Source organism: Cervus canadensis, chromosome 11 (genome assembly GCF_019320065.1).
Source record: "Cervus canadensis isolate Bull #8, Minnesota chromosome 11, ASM1932006v1, whole genome shotgun sequence".
NCBI classification, from domain to species: domain Eukaryota; kingdom Metazoa; phylum Chordata; class Mammalia; order Artiodactyla; family Cervidae; genus Cervus; species Cervus canadensis.
In genome coordinates, this window is record NC_057396.1 from 15423789 (window position 1) to 15445227 (window position 21439).

General features: G+C 36.2%; 1 protein-coding gene across 3 annotated transcripts in view; it reads right to left on the reverse strand.

Annotated features, from left to right (window-relative positions):
• Positions 1-21439, reverse strand: part of LOC122449683 (protein NPAT) — a 53065-nt gene that overhangs the window by 19988 nt on the left and 11638 nt on the right. The window contains exons 3-10 of one of the 3 annotated variants that reach the window (XM_043481583.1): positions 12257-12317; positions 10665-10737; positions 9046-9086; positions 8328-8546; positions 6846-6927; positions 5869-5944; positions 1996-2087; positions 1827-1914 (exon numbers count right to left, since the gene is read on the reverse strand). In XM_043481583.1, the coding sequence (XP_043337518.1) occupies positions 1827-1914; positions 1996-2087; positions 5869-5944; positions 6846-6927; positions 8328-8546; positions 9046-9086; positions 10665-10737; positions 12257-12317 (732 nt within the window). The remainder of the gene's footprint in view (positions 1-1826; positions 1915-1995; positions 2088-5868; positions 5945-6845; positions 6928-8327; positions 8547-9045; positions 9087-10664; positions 10738-12256; positions 12318-21439) is intronic. The other 2 variants (XM_043481584.1, XM_043481585.1) reach the window with 2 other exon arrangements.

Here is a 21439-nt window from a genome sequence, read left to right on the forward strand (position 1 = left end):
ATAACCCAAGATATCCTGCCCATCCCAAGGTCACAAAGATGTATAAAAATATTTTAAAAATTTACCTATTTGTACAAGTGGCTCTGTTCTCTTAGTGAAGCTGATGCATGTACTACTCCATTGCTGTTCTTTCAAACTTATTGAAATCTGAATTTTTAACTTTTCCCCAATATACAATATTATGAATACCATGAACAGAGAGCTGTGTCTCCATTTTCTTATAACTTCTCACAGTATCTAACAGAGTGTCTTGATTACAGTAAGCACCTGATGTATTTGGGGAGAAAATATAAGCAAGGAGTCGAAGATTATAAAAATTTAGAATAGGGGATATGTTAAACTTTAAGACAGTGGAAGATTGCTAAATAATTTAAAAAGTGAAAGTTGCTCAGTTGTGTCTGACTTTGCCACCCCATGGACTGTCCAGGGAATTCTCCAGGCCAGAATACCGGAGTGGGCAGCCTTTCCCTTCTTCAGGCAATCTTCCCAATCCATGGATCAAACTCAGGTCTCCTGAATTAGAGGCGGATTCTTTACCAGTTGAGTCACAAGGGAAGCCCAAGAATACTGGAGTGGGTAGCCTATCCCTTCTTCAGCGGATATTCCCAACCCAGGAATCAGACTGGGGTCTCCTGCAGTGCAGGAGAATTCTTTTACCAACTGAGTTATCAGGGAAGCCAGGCTGCTTTCAAAAAGCTTTTTCATATTTTGTTAAAATTTATTGAATTTCACTATAGGAAAATGTATAAAAAGTTTTTTTTTAAGTATTCTGAAGGAAGTGACAAAAAGAAAAAAAAAAAAACTCAGTGGTTTTACTCGGAATTCATTATCTGAAAGTAAACTGCTATCGTGAATTCATTATTATGAATTCCTTTTGTGGTAGAGCAACAAAATGACTACATTATCTCAGAGTCTAAGTAAAAGCATATGCAACAACCACAATTTCAGCTGTTCTTCAAAAAGATATTTGCAAATCTTAAAACACATATTGTTAAACTCTTCCTTTACCAGCTCATCCTCTTTCATCTTCACTGGTCACTGGACAGCAAGTGACTATAGCCCCTATTTAGATTCTCTCAGCAGTAAATCTCAAGACAAGTATTCATTTAGTTGGTAACTTCTTTTTAAAGTGTCTTGCTCACTTTTTGTTAAATATTACTTGGACTCTTCACATAAGTTTAACGTATCATTTCATTGTTTCTTTATATTTTTATATAGTTTGTGCCAGTGCAGAAGAAATGTAATTTATTTTATATACACTGTACAATACTCCTTAATGAGCAAAAATACATCCACTAATGAATCTTTAATCATTAAACATGAAATGCATGTTTATGAAATACATGATTGGTTGTTGTATGGATGCAGGAAAATCATAGATAGCTGCAAGAACCGGTTACAATTACCAGACCGGTTAGGAATGTCTTATTCTACCATCTCAATAAAGCAATTTTAACATATTTAAATCAAATCATTGTACCGCATGCCTAAAACTTATACAGTGATGTATGCAAACTATTTTTTAATACAACAGGAAAAAATATTTCAATTTTCATTTTGAAAATTCACCAACACATTTTCAGGAACAGATTATATTTGGATAATGAAGGAAATCTGTATTTTAATTATTATTTTAAAGCATCTTATACATATGGTTAGCAATGGTTTTGAAATGAAACCAGAATACTATCAGTTTTAATGATGAGTATATCTACTACACACACACACACACACACACACACACACACACACACACACACACACACACACACACACACACACACACACACACACACACACACACACTCCTCCCACCTTAACCGTACCTGAAGTCCCAGGAGTTCATCAATTGAAGTCTCTGGTTCAGCAGGGTTGCTATCTGTTTGCTTAGGTACTTGAGCAATACTATTGTCACTGTAATACACAAAGGAAAACTTTTATCATAGTTCTCAAGTAGGCAAAAACAAGTAGGTATTTTAAACACAAATATTTTACCTAGTCAAAAATTTATTAATGTTTTCTGCAAGCTTTTCTTGAAGAGACTTGTTGCTTAGTATCTTTTCTCGTGCATTTTCAATAACCATTTGCTGAAAAAGAAATCAGTATTAGCAAAAGCACAGGATAGAGTATTATGTTATTTGTTTAAAAAGAATCAATGGAAGCTGGATAGTTTTAATAAATCTAGGTAGAAACTCAAAAGTTATGGTGGTGCCTTCCATAGTAACACCAGAACTACATTAACCACTTAGAAGTATTTTCACAGATCCTTCATCAACTTCTTTTTCACTTTGGAACGACACAGTTCCAAACCTTTTACCTTTTCATACAAGGTTTTAAGTAAGCTGACTCTATTCTGGGAAAATGTCCTATTATATTGCATAATCCAGCAACAGCAATGTATTTACAGTTTCTTAAACATACTTCTGTTTCTCACTTGGTGCATTTGCATGAGTTAGCTATTCTGACTGAACTGTTTCTTACTGGTAAATATCCCTACAGTCTGTTGCTGTTCTTCAGTCCCTGAAGTTGTGTACAACTCTTTGCGCCACCAAGGACTGCAGCATGCCAGGCTTCCTGGCCTTCACTGTCTCCTGATAGTGAAGTTTGCTCAGATTCATGTCCATCAAGTTGGTGAGGCCATCTAATCATCTCATCCTCTACCACCTCTTCTCTTTTTGTCTTCCATCTTTCCCAGCATCAGGGTCTTTTCTAATGAGTTGCCTCTTGACATCAGACGGCCAAAGTATTGAAGTTTCAGCTTCAGCATCAGTCCTTTCAATAAATATTCAGGGTTGATTTCCTTTAGGATTGACAAGTGTGATCTCCCTGCAATCCAAGGGACTCTCAAGAGTCTTCAACACCACAATTCGAAAGCATCAGTTCTTTGGCGCTCAGCCTTCTATATGGCCCAACACTCACATTCATTTGTACATGACTACTGGAAAAACCATAGCTTTGAATATACAGACCTTTGCATCTGTTTTTTAACATGCTGTGTAGGCATGTCACAGCTTTCCTTCCAAGGAGCAAGTGTCTTTTAATTTCATGGCTGCAGTCACCATCTACAGTGATTTTGGAGCCCAAGAAAATAAAACCTGTCACTCTTTCCACTTTTCCACCTTCATTTTGCCATGAAGTCATGGGCTGTACGCCATGATCTTAGTTTTTGAATGTTGAGTTTTAAGCCAGCTTTTTCACTCTTCTTTCACCTTCATCAAGAGGCACTTCAGTTTCTCTTCACTGTCTGCCATTAAAAGTGGTATCATCTGCATATCTGTGGTTATTGATATTTCTCCCGGCAATCTTGATTCCAGCTTAAGATTCATCCAGTTTGGCATTTCGCATGATGTACTTTGCACACAAGCTAAATAAGCAGGGTGACAATATATAGCCTTATTGTACTCCATCTCCAATTTCGAACCAGTCTGTTGTTCCATGTCCAGTTCTAACTGTTGCTTCTTGACCTGCATACAGAATTCTCAGGAAGCAGGTAACATAGTCTGGCATCCCTATTTCTTAAGAATTTCCCCCAGTTTGTTTGTGACCCTTACAGTCAAAGGCTTTCACATAGTCAATGAAACAGTAGTCGATGTTTTTTTGGAATTCCCTTGCTTTTTCTATGATCCAACAAATGCTGGCAATTTGATCTCTGGTTCTGCTGCCTTTTCTAAATCCAGCTTTTACATCAGCAAGTTCTCAGTTCACATACTGCTCAAGTCTAGTGTGAAGGATTTTAAACATAACCTTGCTAGCATGTGAAATGAGTGCAATTCTATGGTAGTTTGAACATTCTTTGGCATTGCCCTTCTTTGGGATTGGAATGAAAACTGACCTTTTCTAGTCCGATGGCCACTTTTGACTTTTCCAAGTTTGCTGACATATTGTGTGTAGCACTTTAACAGCATCATCTTTTAGGATTTGAAATAGCTCAGCTGGAATTCCATCACTTCCACTAGCCATGCTCTTAGTAATGCTTCCTAAGGCCCACTTAACTTCACACCCCAGGATGTCTGGCTCTAGGTGAGTGACCACACCACTGGGGTCATCTGACTCATTAAGACTTTTTCTGTATAGCTCTTCTGTGTGTTCCTGCCAGCTGTACTTAATCTCTATTGCTTCTGTTAGGTCCTTACCATATTTTGTCCTTTATTGTGCCCATCTTTGAATGAAATGTTCCCGTGATGTCTTCAATTTTCTTGAACAGATTTCTAGTCCTTCCCATTCTATTGTTTTCCTCCATTTCTTTTGCCTTGTACACTGAAGGCTTTCTTCTCTCTCTTTGCTATTCTCTGTAATACTGCATGCAGTTGGGTGTATCTTTCACTTTCTTCATTGTCTTCCACTTCTTTTTTCGCAGCTATTTGTAAAGCCTCCTCAACAACCACTCTGCCTTCTTGCATTTCTTTTTCTTTGGGATGGTTTTGGTCACCACCTCCTGCATAATGTTATGAACCTCTGTCTATAGTTCTTCAGGATGTCTGTCTCCCAGATCTAATTCCTTAATGTATTTGTCACCTCCACTGTATATTCATAAGGAATTTGATTTAGGTCATACCTGAATGGCTTAGTGGTTTCCCCCACTTTCAATTTAAGCCTGAATTTTGCTATAAGGAGCTGATGATCTCAGCCAGTCAGCTCCTGGTCTTGTTTCTGCTGACTGTATAGAGCTTCTCCATTTCTGGCTACAAAGAATATTATTATCTGATTTCGGTATTGACCATCTGGAGATGTCCAGGTGTAGAGTTTTCTCTTGTGCTCTTGGGAGACAGTGTTTGCTATGACCAGTGTGTTCTCTTGACAAAACTATTATCCTTTGCCCTGCTTCATTTTGTACTCAAAGGCCAAACTTGCTGTTACTCTAGGTATCTCTTAACTTCCTACTTTTTCACTCCAATCCACTATGATGAAAATGATATCTTTTTTTGGTGTTAGTTCTAGGAGGTCTTATAAATCTTCATAGAACCAGTCAACTTCAGCATCTTTGGCATCAGTGGTTGGGGTATAGACTTGGATAACTGTGATATTAAATGGTTTGCCTTGGAAACGAACCAAGATCATTCTGTTATTTTTGAAAATGCACCCAAGCACTGCACTTTGGACTTTTTTGTTGACTTTGAGGGCTAATCCATTTCTCCAAGGGATTCTTGCCCACAGTTATAGATAAAACGGTCATTTGAATTAAATTTGCCCATTCCCATCCATTTTAGTTCACTGATTCCTAAGATGTCAATGCTCACTTTTGTCATTTCCCACTTGACCACATCCAATTTTTTTTGATTTACGGACGTAACATTCCAGGTTCCTATGCAATATTGTTTTTTACAGCATTGGACTTTACATTCACCACCAGGCACATCTATAACTGAGCACTGTTCCTGCTCTGGCCCAGCCTCTTCACTCTTTCTGGAGTTATTAGTAATTGCCCTCCATTCTTCCCTAGTAAGATACTGGACACCTTCCAAAATGGGGAGCTCATCTTCTCTTTTTGCCCTTTTATACTGTTCATGTGGTTCTTGTGTTAATAATATAATACTGAGAGGTTTGCCATCCCTGCCCCCACCCCGCCAGTGGACCACAGTCCACAGTTTTGTACTTACAGTCTATCCCAAAGCAATTCTACGGCAGTTTTTTTGTGTCACATCATGTGGCTTGCTGGATCTGTTTCCTGAGCAGGGATTGGACCCCTGCAGTGGTGTGGAGTCCTAAACACTGGGCTGATAGGGAATTCCCTCTACTGCAGTCTTACAGAAATACTACATTTTACACAAACACACACACACACACTATATATATATATAAATTGTATACATATGAATAGTTATAAACTCAGGAATATCTTAAGTTGCAAAGTTTGGGAAGGTCACTTACTTTTTCTACTACAAATGCATTTGGATCCTGCAAATTTCGTACTGTTGAATGAGGCCCAGACTTCCTTTGAGATTCACTGAAACACATTTTAAAAGCTTATCTTTTAACTAGTATGAATAATCCAATGATCATTACATATAAAGACAAACCTTAATCATGCTGGAAAAGATATTTTCTCTATTTGTGGTAGGAACAAAGGGCAGTAGAGTTGAAAAGCATCAACAGTCTTGAATTGAGAAATGAATTTGAGACCTAGCTTTATTACTTATTAACTATATGGTCTCTACCAGGTACCCTCTGACCTACTTTATAATGGGATAAAATTAAAGCTTTACAGGGTTAATGAAAGAATTCAATAAACATAAAGTATATGTAAAGACTTTATAAAAAGGTCAAAGTTCTTATAAATGTTAGATATTGTTACAGTACTTTTATTATTTCATGTGGTTAAGTGAGAAATCTTGCCAAAGAGGCTGAGGTCAGCCTTGAATGAAAGACAACCAACAGTAAAAATTCCAACAAAAATACCCAGGGCATGGCAATTGAGAAAACAGCAAAAACATTTAAACTGTTATCTCTCTTTTCTGAAATATTCTTCAAACAAAGACACCTGGGCTAAATAGGACAGAAAAAATACTTCTCAGAGAATGTCTGAGAAGATTTTTAATTATCAGTTTAGGAGTTTAAATATGTGTTTATACACCCTAAAGTATGCTGATAAAAAATGATTATTTCCAAAAATCTGAGTTAACATCAATTTTAATATGTTTTTCTATACTACTACAGAAAAAACACTTATAATGAAACACATTTCTAGATTATTGATTTCTGAAACAATCTGATTTCAGGGAGGTTATAAAGAAAAAAAAAAAGGCTTTGAAACAGCTGTAATAGCAGAGTCCCAAGTACTTATGCACTTCCGTTCCTTTATTCACACTGTGAGCACCCTTGTATCACGTCTTTTCAGAAGGCATTACCTTTTGCGTCTACCAGGGGACAGTAAACTGGCATGGCTTCTCCTTTCCTGAGGACCAGTATTATTAGTCAAAGCCTCTCCAGCTGTATTTCAAGAGAACAAAACAGTAAGTCAAGGAAACAGAATAGTTTTTTAAAACTTGAATTAACGGAATAAAAATAGCACTACATAGTGATTATTTCAAATTCAGTTGGTATATATTGAGTGCCTACTATGTGCAAGGCACTACAGAAGATACTGTGTGTGTTAGTTGCTCAGTTGTGTCCAGCTCTTTGCAACCCATGGACTGTAGCCTGCCAGGCTCCTCTGTCCATGGAATTCTCCAGGCAAGAATCCTGGAGTGGGTTGCCATTACCTTCTCCAACAAAAGATATTAAGATACATAAAATATAGTCCCCATGACTTAAAGGTTTTACAATAAAATACAAAGTAGAGTATATAGAATAGTTTCAACAAAAAATATCATGGCAGAACAAATGAACTGTAAGACGTATAAACTAAATATACTGGGTAAGTGTTTTTACCCAGAGGTGTTGAAGAGATTGGAGAAAAGATGGAAATAAGGGAGAATGCAATGATTGTCAATACATTTTACCTGCACAAAGAGAAAAAAGACTGGTCTAAGAATGGAGAGAGGTGACACCTCAGTTCTAATCCCAGCTCTGTTATTAACTAGCCTTTTGCTCCTAAATATCATGTGTTTTTAATATTATCAAGTATGTAACAAACAAGAAGTACTAGATGACCTCTAAGTTTATCCTTAGTTCTAAGATTCAGCCAGGAATACACAGGATTTTCAACATGTAGAGATGGAGGTTAATCAGAAAAACATTCCTCATTTCAGTAGGACAGATTATTATGACCAAAGAGTTGAACAAAGTGTTCAAATATAATGTGCATTCCTTTTAAAAGCAAATAAGAGTTTTTTTTTTTCAATTAATGCAGATAAGTGAGAACTAGAAGAGAGTTCAAGGCTGGACGTCAGTACAGATAAAAGAATCCCAGATTAACATGTCTCACAGATTTAATAATATGTTTATTTAATGGCAAATTGAACGAGTGAGCACACACATATTACCTAAATTCACCCACTTCTAGCCTCTTGTCTACTTTCTGCTATACTTTATACCATGAATTGGAGAAGGACATGGCAACTCACTTCAGTACTCTTGCCTGGAAAATCCCATGGACAGAGAAGCCTGGTAGGCTGCAGTCCATGGGGTCGCTAAGAGTCGGACATGACTGAGCGCCTTCCCTTTCATGCATTGGAGAAGGAAATGGCAGCCCACTCCAGTGTTCTTGCCTGGAGAATCCCAGGGACGGAGAAGCCTGGTAGGCTGCCATCTATGGGGTCGCACAGAGTTGGACACGACTGAAGTGACTTAGCAGCAGCAGCATACCATGAATATAAAGATATTATCATATCATCTCATTCACACAATTTAATTAAAACAAAATTCAAAAGCACAAAATGTAAACTTACTGGTCATAGTGTCTTGTGACTGTGAATGGTTGACCACTACAAAATCTGACCTCAAAGGAGCTGATATTTGGCCAGTTGGCCTAATAACTTGCGTAGCTGTCAAAGGAGAATTGGTAAATTGTCCTAAAAGATACGGTAAAGGCTCTGAACTGACAGGAGCTGCTTGAGATGCAAGCCTTCTCTGCCGTTTGATTTCTGCAATCCCATTTCTTGTTCGGGCTGAAACACAGGAGCATTTAAAAAATTAACTCAATGTCAGAGTAGTTTGGAAATTTTAAGATGTCTATACAATATATGTTCTACTACATATTTAACAGTGAACTTAAAAAACAGCCCCTAGAATTATCACCTATTTATGTGATAATTTCACTAGAGAAACTAAAATTGAGTACACCGAAATTTTTAAAATCCAAGAATACATTTCTTTTGTAATAATTAAAACTGGTAACATCTCCACAATCAGGAAACAAATTTATGGAATGAGAATTAAAAGGTGTGAATACATGAGAGCCAATGAGAAAAATAAGATATATTTAAAATGCAGTTTTACAATAAATGAAAATATTTCCTAATATGATAATGGTACTTAGAAAAGCAGTAGTTTAAACAAAATGTAAATGCAGCTCACATGTATTGTTAACAGAAACGCTCATCGGACGTTAAATTTGAGTTTAAAGTAATTCTGAACATTATTTACAGTTTAAAGTTGAATACCAACCTCTCTGATTGGCAGCAAACCCTGGGGAACTTTGCATGCTCCTAATAAACAAAAGTAGTGACATTAAAAAATTTCTGTTGCCAAGATACATTCTGATTTAGTTACAGTCAGACCTGAAGTAAATTATGAGTTAAAAGGCAAGAAATCTGTCTCAGATAAAAAGATAAGCACTTTTTTTCTGGGTAACCAAATATTATCTGCTTTAGGAAAAAAACAGTGGCATATAAGAATGCAAACATGCATAATTTTAATAATAAAGTTTCTATCCAATGCAATAAGCAAGAGCTTTGAAATCCCACTAAGAATACAATTTGCCTTGAATTTAGGAACTCAATATATTTAAGAAAGCTATATATAATATTACAATTATATACAATTGATATACAACTATCAATTATCTTTTATAACTATAGAAATGCCTTCCCAGAGAAATTCTGATTTTACATATATCTGCATACATAAATACTTCAGAATCCAAGTTGATTTCAAAAGAGATCCTGCTTTCATCAAATTTATGACTATGACATTGTCTCACCAAACTTCTAGAGAAGGAACAATGCAAACAGGTAAGAAAATTCACAATATCAACTGACTCTCCTTTTCCCATGAACTGGTTACCCATGTATTTTGTCAACAATCAGATACTGTGCCACTGTCCTCGGAAATCTGTCAAATTAGTCTCTGCCAACAAGAGCCACAAAACTTACTGAATCAAATAAGCATTTTTAACAGCACACAAACTAACCTTGGAGAACATCTGGCTAGGAGGTTTCTTTTTTTATGTAATACCTTGTCAATAAAGCGTTGCAGTAACTTATAAATATCCCATAGGTGTTAAGTTGTGAATGTCTTTGAAGATTGTTTGCAAGGGAATGAAAGAGGAAAGGGAAGTCAGGAAAGGGGAATAAAAGTAAGACTACCAAATAAAATGTAGTACAGAGTCACACAAAAAGCATTTGGAGCCATTCTAGCAGTTTAAGCTGAGGAAGGAAACGAGGCCCCTGCTGAAGTGAGGTATTTACTTGTAGCTCTGGGAGAAAGTGTAAGAAAGGGACGGTTTTCATACTAGACTCAAGTTGAATAAGATATGTTATAAAATTGATACCTATTCTAAAGATAGTGAGACTAGCATTCCAAGGCCATGACATAGTAAAATTCTAAAAAAAGAAGATTCCAGAAGTGTTATTATTCGGGTTTGTTCCTTTATAAGGGAAGAACAAAGGAGGCATGGATCACACATATCAATTTTCTGCAGGTATGATGAAGATGCAACTGTATGAGGGAAGTCACATGGGGCCTGAGTTAGTAGATTTGTATCCACCAAGACTGGGACTAGATTTGTATTCAGCCAGAGATATGCCTCTAAATTGTTATGGGAACCTGGGAATATCATTAATTTCCTCACTTCTAAATATTTTGTTAAAGTACACAATTTATTTAAAATTATCTAATCAAAGACAAATATCAATAACCTCTAGCATAATTTCAAAATTAGATCAGTGTTAAATAAATGCACAGTGTGGGTCATAAGATTTAAAGTGAAGTTATTCTTAATTGTGCTTGCATTCCAAAATTATTATGCACATTCTGATAAGCTGATTGGATAAGCCTTTTATTACCTGATCTGAGAAAGTGTATGGTCTAACTTCTTCCACAGAGATGACATAATTGCTGGGACATCATTTGATGTTTCTAAATCATAAGAGGAAATGTTTCATAAAAAATCCATCATTTAATTTGAACAGACACAGAAAATCAATAAAGAAAACTTTTCTCTCAGCTGCTGACATTATGTTGGGAACTGAGAAATAAGCCTATTTTGTAAAGACCTGTAAAGCTATCATGATGTTGCTTTTTTTGCTCAAGTCACTGAGAATCAGATACAATATGAGGGAAAAGGAAACTTGTGAAAACTATGAAGTTTTTTTTAGATCAATCATCTTGTATTTTCTTTGAATTAAAAGACAAACTATTTTAAATCTTTGTTCTACTTATGCGATATTTGAAAGTCAAAATAATTTGATTTATAAATTTATACAAACTCATGTAAATATGGAAATTAGTTTTCTATATCCAATGTTTTCAGGTCCAAATCACTGTGATTTCTCAGCATCTCCTTAGTTACTCTAATTAGAATTACAGATAAAATTCTGGAGGACTAATTAGTCTTTTCAGGATGTGTTCTAAAGCCATACTGATAGGAAATTCAAGGTATTTATATTCTTTACTATATACTTCTAAAAAGCTCAAATAAGAGAAAGTTACCAACATAAAAGTGGGATATAAACCTTTGTACTGCAATAACATATTGTTTCTGAGGTCATTTACACTCTAAATACTCCTGTAAGATAGTTAAGATAGTCTGGGAAAAGAAAACCTTGGTAGAATGACCAAATAACCTACTGAAGAGAAAGAAATGAAATTCACACTTTGAAATTCTAGGCTTATTACTTTTTACCGTTTCTAGTTTTGTGATCTTAGAAAAGTTATCTGGCTTCTCTAATCCTTAGTTTTCTGACACTTAAGGTCTAGTGAGCTTCCCTGGTGGTCCAGTGGTTAAGCATCTACCGTGCAATGCAGGGACCTTGGGGAGGATCCCTGCAGGGGGAACTAAGATCCCACATGCTGTGGAGCAACTAAGCCTATGCACGTCAACTACTGAGCCTGCAGGCTCTGGAGGCCCTGCACCACGACTAGGGAACTCCAGAGTCCACGCGCCACAAGCGGAGAGTTCCGTGTATTGCAGCAAAGACCCCTTCTGCTGCAACGAAGGCTTGATGCAGTCAAGTAATGAATAAATTAATAGATCGAAACAATCAATACCTCTCATTGGATTATTTTAAGGACTGAAATAAAACCTCTGAAAGCACCCAGCACAATGCTGCAATAAACAGTACTCAATAAATGTGAAGCTTACATTGTAAAATGTTATCATTTGTACTAATTAATTCTTTACTGCTGAACCTTTTCTTAATATGTTGCAAACTACGGAAATAACGAATATGAGAGAATAAATTTAACTTTCCTCTTCAAGACACTAATTTAGGAAAGTGTTATATTTATCACTCAATATAAACAGATTTTAATTGGCTATCTCCCAGTGAATTTTTACAATTATTTCAAAATTTAAAAAATCACTAATTAAAACAATTATAAATGCTGTACAAAACTGACCAAAAAAAAAAAAAAATCCCTGAACCTGAATTCTTACCTTTTGCTTTCATAGCTACATATTCATTCAAAATTGTTGTCAAATTTTTTCCAAATAAAGACTGAAAAGAAAAAGATCAAGCATTACCAAAACCATATAATACTACCAATAATTTCCCACTGTGAAATATTTCACCATAAAAGTTACTAAAAGATATAGATTAAAAATTAGTCGATAAAGAAATGGTAAAGAGTAGGTCATCAAAGGACTTCCTCGGTGGCTTAGATGGTAAAGAACCTGCCTGCAATGTGGGAGACCTGCGTTTGATTCCTGGGTTCGGAAGAACCCCTGGAGAAGGAAATGGCAACCCACTCCAGTGTTGTTACCTGGAGAATCCCCATGGACAGAGGAGCCTGGAGGACTACAGTCCACAGCGTTGCAAAGAGACACAACTGAGTAACTAAGCAAAGCACAGGTCATCAAAAATGAAAACAGTCACTCCTCAGGGACTGAATCTTCTCTGGGTAAAGAACCTTGTCTATGTGAATAAGATATTGTGACTATGTTTCTTTAGCTGCTGCTGCCAAGTCGCTTCAGTGTCTGACTGTGCGACCCCATAGACGGCAGCCCACCAGGCTCCCCCGTCCCTGGGATTCTCCAGGCAAGAACACTGGAGTGGGTTGCCATTTCCTTCTCCAATGCATGAAAGTGAAAAGTGAAAGTGAAGTCACTCAGTCATGTCAGACTCTTAGCGACCCCATGGACTGCAGCCTACCAGGCTCTGCCATCCATGGGATTTTCCAGGCAAGAGTACTGGAGTGGGTTGCCATTGCCTTCTCCGATGTTTCTTTAGCTAAGACAGTACGATAGCAGGAATGCAGTTTTCAGTTTGGGAGGTAGGGATCCAGTCACACAAATAAGGACCTACTCCTTCCTGCCCTTTTAATGCCAAATGCCATCTGCCAAAGAACAAAGCAAAACAACTGAGTGTAAGAGATATCCTTTCCAAGGATCAGTACCTTTTCTATTTTCACTTCTATCATCTCATAAAGTCACCCCATCCCCCCCCACTTTTATATCAATAATAAGGGGCAGGTTTTAATTGACTCAAGTTTGAGGTCATATAAGAACAGGGAAGAGCAAGGATTTTTTAGAACAGTTTTGGATTGAGGTTCTACATTTACTGTATGTGTGAAAATTACCCAGATATTCTAAGGCTTACTTTCATATATAAAAACAGACACATGACTTTTTAATACAATTTTTTTTTGTGGTGAAGACTGAGGATATATGTAACATATCTAAGACAATGTCTAACACATAGTAGCTAATTATTTTTCTTTCCTCTACCGAACTTTCATTGCAGATTCCTATTTTATTCTTCTGTATTATTAAAAAATTATTTTATATTGGAATATAGTTGATTAACAATGTTGTGCTAGTTTCAGATGTAAAATGATTCAGTTAAACATATACATGTAACTAACTATTCTTTTACAAATTCTTTTCCCATTTAGGTTATTAAAGAATATTGAACCAGAGTTTCCTGTGCTATATAGTTCCTTGTTGATAATCTATTTTAACTATAGCAATGTGCACATGTCAACCCAAAAGTCCCAATCTATCCCTCCTCCCCACCTTCCCCCTTGGTAACCATAAATTTGTTCTCTAAGACTGTGAGTCTGTTTCTGTTTTATAAGTTCACTTGTATCATTTTCTTTAGTTTCCACATATTAAGTGATATCATATACCTGTTTTTCTAACTTACTTCACTTAGCATGGTAATCTTCAGGTCCATCCACAATGCTGCAAATGCCATTATTTCATTCATTTTAATGGCTGAATAATATTCCATAGTATATATGTACATTTTATTTACCCATCCATGTGTTGATGAACATTTAAGTTGCTTCTATGTCTTGACTACTGCAAACAGTGCTTTGCAAAACATGTGATGCACCTATCCTTTTGAACCAGGTTTTTCTCCAGATACATGGTCAGGAGTGAGTTTGCTGGATGGTAGCTTTATTTTTAGCTTTTTTAAGCTCTGTTTTTTAGTTTTTCTCCATAGTTGCTGTACCAATTTATATCCCCATCAACACTATAGGTGGGTTCCCTTTTCTTCATACCTTTTCCAGCATTTGCTTGTAGATTTTTTGATGATGGCTAGTTTGAGGTGATATCTCATTGTAGTATTGACCTGCATTTTGTGATAATTAGCAACGTTGAGCATGTTTTCATGTGCCTCTTAGCCATCTTGCATGTCTTCTTTGGACAAATGTCTGTTTAGATCTTCTGCCCATGTTTAGATTTAGCTGTATTATTTATTGACTGCATGAACTATTTGTAAATTCTGGAGGTTAATCTGTTATCAGTTGCATCGTTTTCAAATATTTTCTTCCATTCTGGGGTTGCCTTTTCATTTTGCTTATGGTTTCCTTTGCTATGCAAAAAGCTTTTGAGTTTAAGTAGGTCTCATTTTTTAAATGATTGTTTTATTTCCATTACTCTAGGAGATGGATCCAAAACAGAATTGCTGCAACTTATGTCAAAGAGTGTTTTGCCAATGTTATCCTCTGGGAGTTTTATAGTATCTGGTGTTACATTTAGGTCTTTAATCCAGTTTATTTTTGTATATGGTGTCAGACACTGTCTAATTTCAACCCTTTACATGTAGCTGTCCAGTTTTCCCAGCACATTTATTGAAGAGATTCTCTTTTCTCCATTGTATGGTCTTGCCTCCTGTGTCATAGATTAATTGACCATTAATTGACCACAGGGTTTATTTCTGGGCTTTCAATCCCGTTCCATTGAGTTATATTTCCGTTTCTGTGCCAGTACCATACTCTTTTGATGACTCTAGATGTGTAACAGAGTCAGGAAGCCTGATTTCTCCAGCTCTGTTTTCCTTTCTCAAGACTGCTAAGCTGTATTCAGGGTCTTTTGTGTCTCCATAAAATTTAAAAAATTTTTGTTCCAGTTCTGTGAAAATGCTATTGGTGGGACTTCCTTGGTGGTCCAGTGGTTAAGACTCCACACTTTCAATACAGGGGATATGGGTTTGATACCTAAATTTCGGAAGTAAGATCCCATATGTCCCAGAGAGAAAAAAAAAAGCCACTGGTAATCTGATAGGGACTGCATCGAATCTACACATTATATTGGGTAGTACAGTCATTTTGACAATACTCGTTCCTCCAATCCAAGAACGTGGCGTATCTTTCCATCTGTTTGTGTCTTCTCTTTCTTTCATCAGCAGCTTATTGCTTTCAGAGTACAGGTCTTTTGCCTTTGTAGGTAGGTTTACTCCCAGGTATTTTATTATTTTTTTTGATGCAATGGTAAATGGGATTGTTTCTTTTTCTGATCTTTCATTATTAGTATATAGAAATGCAACAGATTTCTGTGTATTAATTTTGTACCCTGCACCTTTACCAAATTCACTGATGAGCTCTAGTAGTTTTCTGGTAGCATCTTTAATATTTTCTATGTACAGGATCATGCCATCTGCAAACAGTGATGATTTTACTTCTTTTCCAATTTAGATTCATTTCTTCTCTGACTGCTGTGCATAGACCTTCCAAAACTATGTTCAATAAAAGTGGTGAGTGAACATCCTTGTCTTTTTCTTGATATTAGAGAAAATGCTTCCAGTTTTTCACCATTGAGTATGTTAGCTGTGGGTTTATTGTATATGCCTTTATTAGGTTGAGATAGGTTCTCTCTATGCCTGCTTTTTGGAGAGTTTTCGTCATATTAATAAATGGGTGTTGAATTTCATAAAAGCTTTTTCTATATCTATTGAGATGATCATATAGTCTTTAATTCTTCAATTTTGCTGACATGGTGTATCACACTGATTGATTTGTGGATACTGAAAAATCTTTACATTCCTGGGATAAATCCCACTTGACCATGGTGTATGATCCTTTTACTGTATTGCTGGATTTGGTTTGTTAGCATTTTGTTGAGAATTTTTGCATCTGTGTTCATCAATGATATCGGTGTGTAATTTTTCCTTTTTGCGGTATCCTTATCTGGTTTTGGTATCTGGGTCATGGTAGCCTCACAGAATGAGTATGAGAATGTTCCTTCCTCTGTGATTTTCCTGGAATAGTTTCAGAAGGATAGGTGTTAACTCTTCTCTGCGTGTTTGATAGAATTTGGCTGTGAAGCCACCTTGTCCTGGACCTTTGTGTTTTAGTCAGTTTCAATTTCAGTTCTTGTGACTGGTCTGTTCATATTTTCCATTTCCTCCTGGTTTCAGTCTTAGGAGATTGTACCTTTCTGAGGATTTTCCCCTTTCTTTTAGGTTGTCCACTTTATTTGCATATAGTTGGTTGCAGTACAGTAGCTTCTGTTATTTAAAGTCTGAGAAGTTAAGGGATTGCCTAATACTAACCTAGACATTATAACTTGCTTTTAGTGCTAAAAAATAACTGAATGAATGCTATATAATGAATTATGTCCTCATAAACTCATACAGGGCTTCTCTGGTGGCTCAGAGGGTAAAGGATCTGCCTGCAATGGGAGACCCTGGTTTCATCCCCAGGTTAGAAAGATCCCCTGGAGAAGGGCATGGCAACCCACTCCAGTATTCTTGCCTGGAAAATTTCATGGACAGAGGAGCCTGGTGGGCTACAGACCATGGGACTACAAAGAGTCGGACATGACTGAGCGACTAACACACACAAACTCATGTGAGGTCACAGCAAGGAGGAGGTTGTCTTAAGCCAGAAAGACAGCCTTCACTAGGAACTGAAATAGGAGCACTTCATCTTGGTCTTCCCAGCCTCCAGAACCATGAGAAGTAAAGATCTGGGTGGCAGATTTGCTGGTAGTTACTAGGGTATCACTGCAGCTAGGCCCCTACAGCACATAGTGCTACACAAACACACACACAGGCTACTCCACATTATTTCTGAGTACATCTGTACATATATTAAGATAAACATTAATTTGTACTGATATGTCTGACTGTATAATATAACACCACAGGTCTCATGATATTTTCTGTTTTCTTTCTCACAGAGTGAGAAGCCTGGCCCCCACTATCTGTATTAACTTACTTGTTAACATCGCCTACTTAGAAGAACTGAGAAGAATTTTAAGATTCATTCATGGTATTACGTGAGTCAGCAGTGCTGCTTTTTACTGCTTAGTAAGAAGAACATACCAGTTTATTTACTCACTTGTTGAAAGACATCTTGGTTATTTTCAGTTTTTGACACCACAGATAAACAGTATGTTTTTGTGTGAATATAAGTTTTCCAATTCACTTGGATAAATATCTGGGTGTATGAATGCTAGGTCACATGGGACTCGGTTGTTTAACTTTAAAAACAACAGCCAAGCTGTTGGGCAAAGCAGGTGTATGATTTTGCAGCAATTTTAAAATTATTTTTTATACTAGCCCTTCTAACATGTATGTATCGGTATCTGCTTGGGGTAGTAATGGTCATTTTCCTAACAGCTTTTTATAGAGCAAAAATTTTTATAAAGCTGAATTTATCAAATTTTTATTTTACAGTCAGTACTTTTGCTATCATGTCTAAAAATTCATTACCAAAACCAAGACTGCACAAATTTTGTTCTATGTTTTTTTCTGGAAGTCTTATAGTTTTATGTTTTACATTTTTGATCTATCATCCAGACTGGTTAATTTTTTATGAGGTATGTGTAAAGGTTGTTTTTTTTTTTTCTTTTTTAAATCTGGTTGTCTAATTGTCCTATCACCATTTGTTGTTAAGATTATCCTTTTTCCAGTGAATTATCTGAACTTTTGTCAAAAATCACATTTGAAGTTTGTATTTTGTTTCACTGATCCAATGCCTAACCATTTCCTAATGCCATTCAATCTTGATTACTATTGCTGGTTAGTTAAGTCTTAAGATCAAGCAATGTGAGTCCTTGAACATATCCTTTTTAAGAACTGTCTGGCTTGTTTTTCCACAATACTACTTAAGTGGTACCCGTGCTCCTCCTCCAGGGGACCAGCACTGCTCATCAGCAAGCCAGCGACGGTACTGGCTGGGCCGCAGGCCCCTGCCCACCACCACACCCACAGCAGTTGCAACTCAACCACAGGGCAAGGTGCACACAGCCCACACAGTGGGTACCCTAGAGCACCTGGCTTTGGTGACAGGGGAATTGTACTACTGAGCCCACAAGACACCTTCTATATTAGGCCACTCTTTCAAGACCAGGAAACACAGTTTATACACCTAATAATAGAAACAAATACAGAAAGTTAGGCAAAATGAAGAGACAAAGAAGTACCTTTCAAAGAGACAAAACCTCAGAAAATGAACTAATTAACAAAACAGAGATTATCAATTCACCAGATAGAGAGTTTAACATAATAGTCAAAAAGATGCTCTCTGAACTCTGGAGAAGAATGGATGAACTCAAGGGAGAACTTCAACAAAGAGAAAATATAAGAACCAATAAAGACTGAAGATCACAGTAACTGGAGTGAAAAGAACATTACAGAGAATCGACAGACTAGAGAATGCCAAAGAATGGATCAGCAACCTGGAAGACAAAGTAGTGAAAATCACCCAATTAAAAATGAAAAGACTGAAGAAAATGAGGGTAGTTTAAAGGATTTCTGGGAAAACATCATGCACACTAATATTCTCATAACAGGGTTTCCAGAAGCAGAAGAGAGGAAGAAAAGAAAACCTATTTAAAGACAAAATGGCTGAATACTTGCCTAACTTATCAAAGGAAAAGCCATTCAAATACAGAAAGCATATACTCCCATACAAAATGAAATGAAAGAGACCCACACCAAGACACAGTATAATTGTCAAAAGTTAAACAGAGAATTTTAAAAGAATCAAGACAAAAACAACTCGTGACATACGAAGATGATCAGAGGATACTTCAGCAGAAAATTCATATGCCAGTTAAAGGAGAGATACGGTTTCCCAGACGTTCAAAAACCAAAGGAGTTCATCACCACTAAGCTGGCCTTAAGGAATGTTTAAAGGGACTTCCTTAAATGGAAAAGTAAAGGCCATAGCTAGAAATAAGAAAATTATTTAACAAAACAAAAACCTCACTGGTAAAGAAAAACACATATTAAAAGTAGTGGATCATCTACTATAAAGCTAGTACGAAGGTTATATGCTGTCTACAAGACACTCAGTTTAAATCGAACGACACATACAGACTGAAAATGAAGAGATGGAAAAAGATATTCCAGGCAAATGGAAATGAAAAGACAGCTGGGACAGCAGTACTTTGATAAAGGAGACTGTAAAACAAAGACAAAGAAAGACATTACAAATAATAAAGGGAAATGTTATCTTTTATTTGGATGCTACTTAAAAAAAAATCAACTACTGGCAATTAACCAATTCAATATAAGCCAATCTGATACTGGAATAAAAGTTAATGTTAAAAATGTGATTAGGACTTGTTTGGTTTTTTGGAACAATTTTTTTTGTAGTTTGACAAATAATTATAAAGTATCTGGCAGGAAGGATAAATTATTTCTGGAATAAACCTTATTTTATGATGTGAATTCTAAAAAGTTTACTGAATAGTTTTCCCTGAATACTCTCATTCTTTAAAAGTACTGTCATTAATTAAATGAAGAACCCAAGAGTATCAAGTCATAGGCAGTGAAGACCCAAAATTCCTGAAACTTTTGGGATTATATGTTATTTAATTTTTAAAAGCATCTAATGTTCACAAGAAAATTGAGAGGAATGTATAGAGATTCTCCTAAACCCCTGCTTCCACATATGCAATGCCTCCCCCATTATCAGCATCACTCTTAAATGTGTTTTAAATTTCAGATTATGGACATAAACTGCATATTATGTAATAACTGTTGGAATTGGGGCAGTATCCCACAATATAATATTAACATTTCTACAACTAAATGGATAAACAGTTATACAGACCTAGATTTTTAAAAAGGGCTATGAATATCAGTTCAAATGAGGTCCTGCTGTCAAGAGCTGTTGATCTGTATGATTTACAAGATGTTATCATCAGTTTACCGATGATGAGTATGTTCCTGGCAGGTTATTTTGTAACTTAGGAGAATCACATCCTAATTGGTATCAAAATGAAAGCTGATTACATTAAGTCTCCTATGTGTGAATAAGTTCCATTCCAAGAGCATGTTCATAAGTCCCATTTGTTTGTAAGTCCAACAAAGTTAGCCTAGGTACCCAATTAACACAATTGGCTATATAGTACTGCATAGTGATAGGTTTATAATACTTTTCACATAAGTAGTACATAAACAACAAACAGAAAAAAAACAGTTGTGAGTTTACTTAAAAAAAAAAAAATTTAACATTATAGTACAGTAGTACAACAGCGGGCATGGAGTCAAAAGGCAAGAAGAGAGTTACTGACTGGAGGAGGAAGTGGGGGTGAGAGACGGCAGAGCTGAAGCATCGTCAGCAACAGGGGGAGGGAAAGCTGCAATTTCACTCACACCTGACTTTGAAGGCACAGGTTCTGGCTCCTTGATGGACTGAATTTTATTTGCTCTCTTAAAAAAAATGGTCCAGTGGTATCTTGGCAGTAAGTGGACGCTTGCATCTTTGAAGGTTTGCGGTTTCAAGGTTTCTATGTAGAGGGGTTATTGTACCTCCTTTATGCAGACACAAGGACTTGTGCATCACACTGTTAGCCACCCCCCTTAAGCGAAAGTATTAGATATAGTTTTTCTGTTTATTCTTGAAAAAACTGTGTAAACAGCAAAAGGATGTACATGGTACCTTGCAGATCAGATATATTCAATAAACGGCCATTTCAAAACAAAAAAAAATTACTTGTTGGGATTTTAACTGTAATAAATGTAAAGATCAAAATGTAGAGAATGGACATCTTAATAGTACTGAGTTGCTCATTCCATGAACACAGTGTATTTTTCCTTTTGTTTAAGTCTTTGATTTCTTTCATACAAATTTTAGCATACAGAGTCTATGGATACTTTGTTAGCCTTATTACATAAGTATTTTACTTTTGTTTGTTGAGTGCTACTGTAAATTATATATTTTTAAAAATTGTTCATTGTAGGTATAAAGAAATATGGTGCACTTTTATACACTTTGTATCCTCTGACCTTGCTAAATCTCCAGCAATTTTATAGGCTTTTTTTTTTTTAGATTTCCTCTATAGATACTCATGTTGTTTGTGACAGCTGAAATGAATCTAAGGATCTATGTTTAAAATAAAATGACAAAATACCATGTCAAATAATGTAGTTCTAGC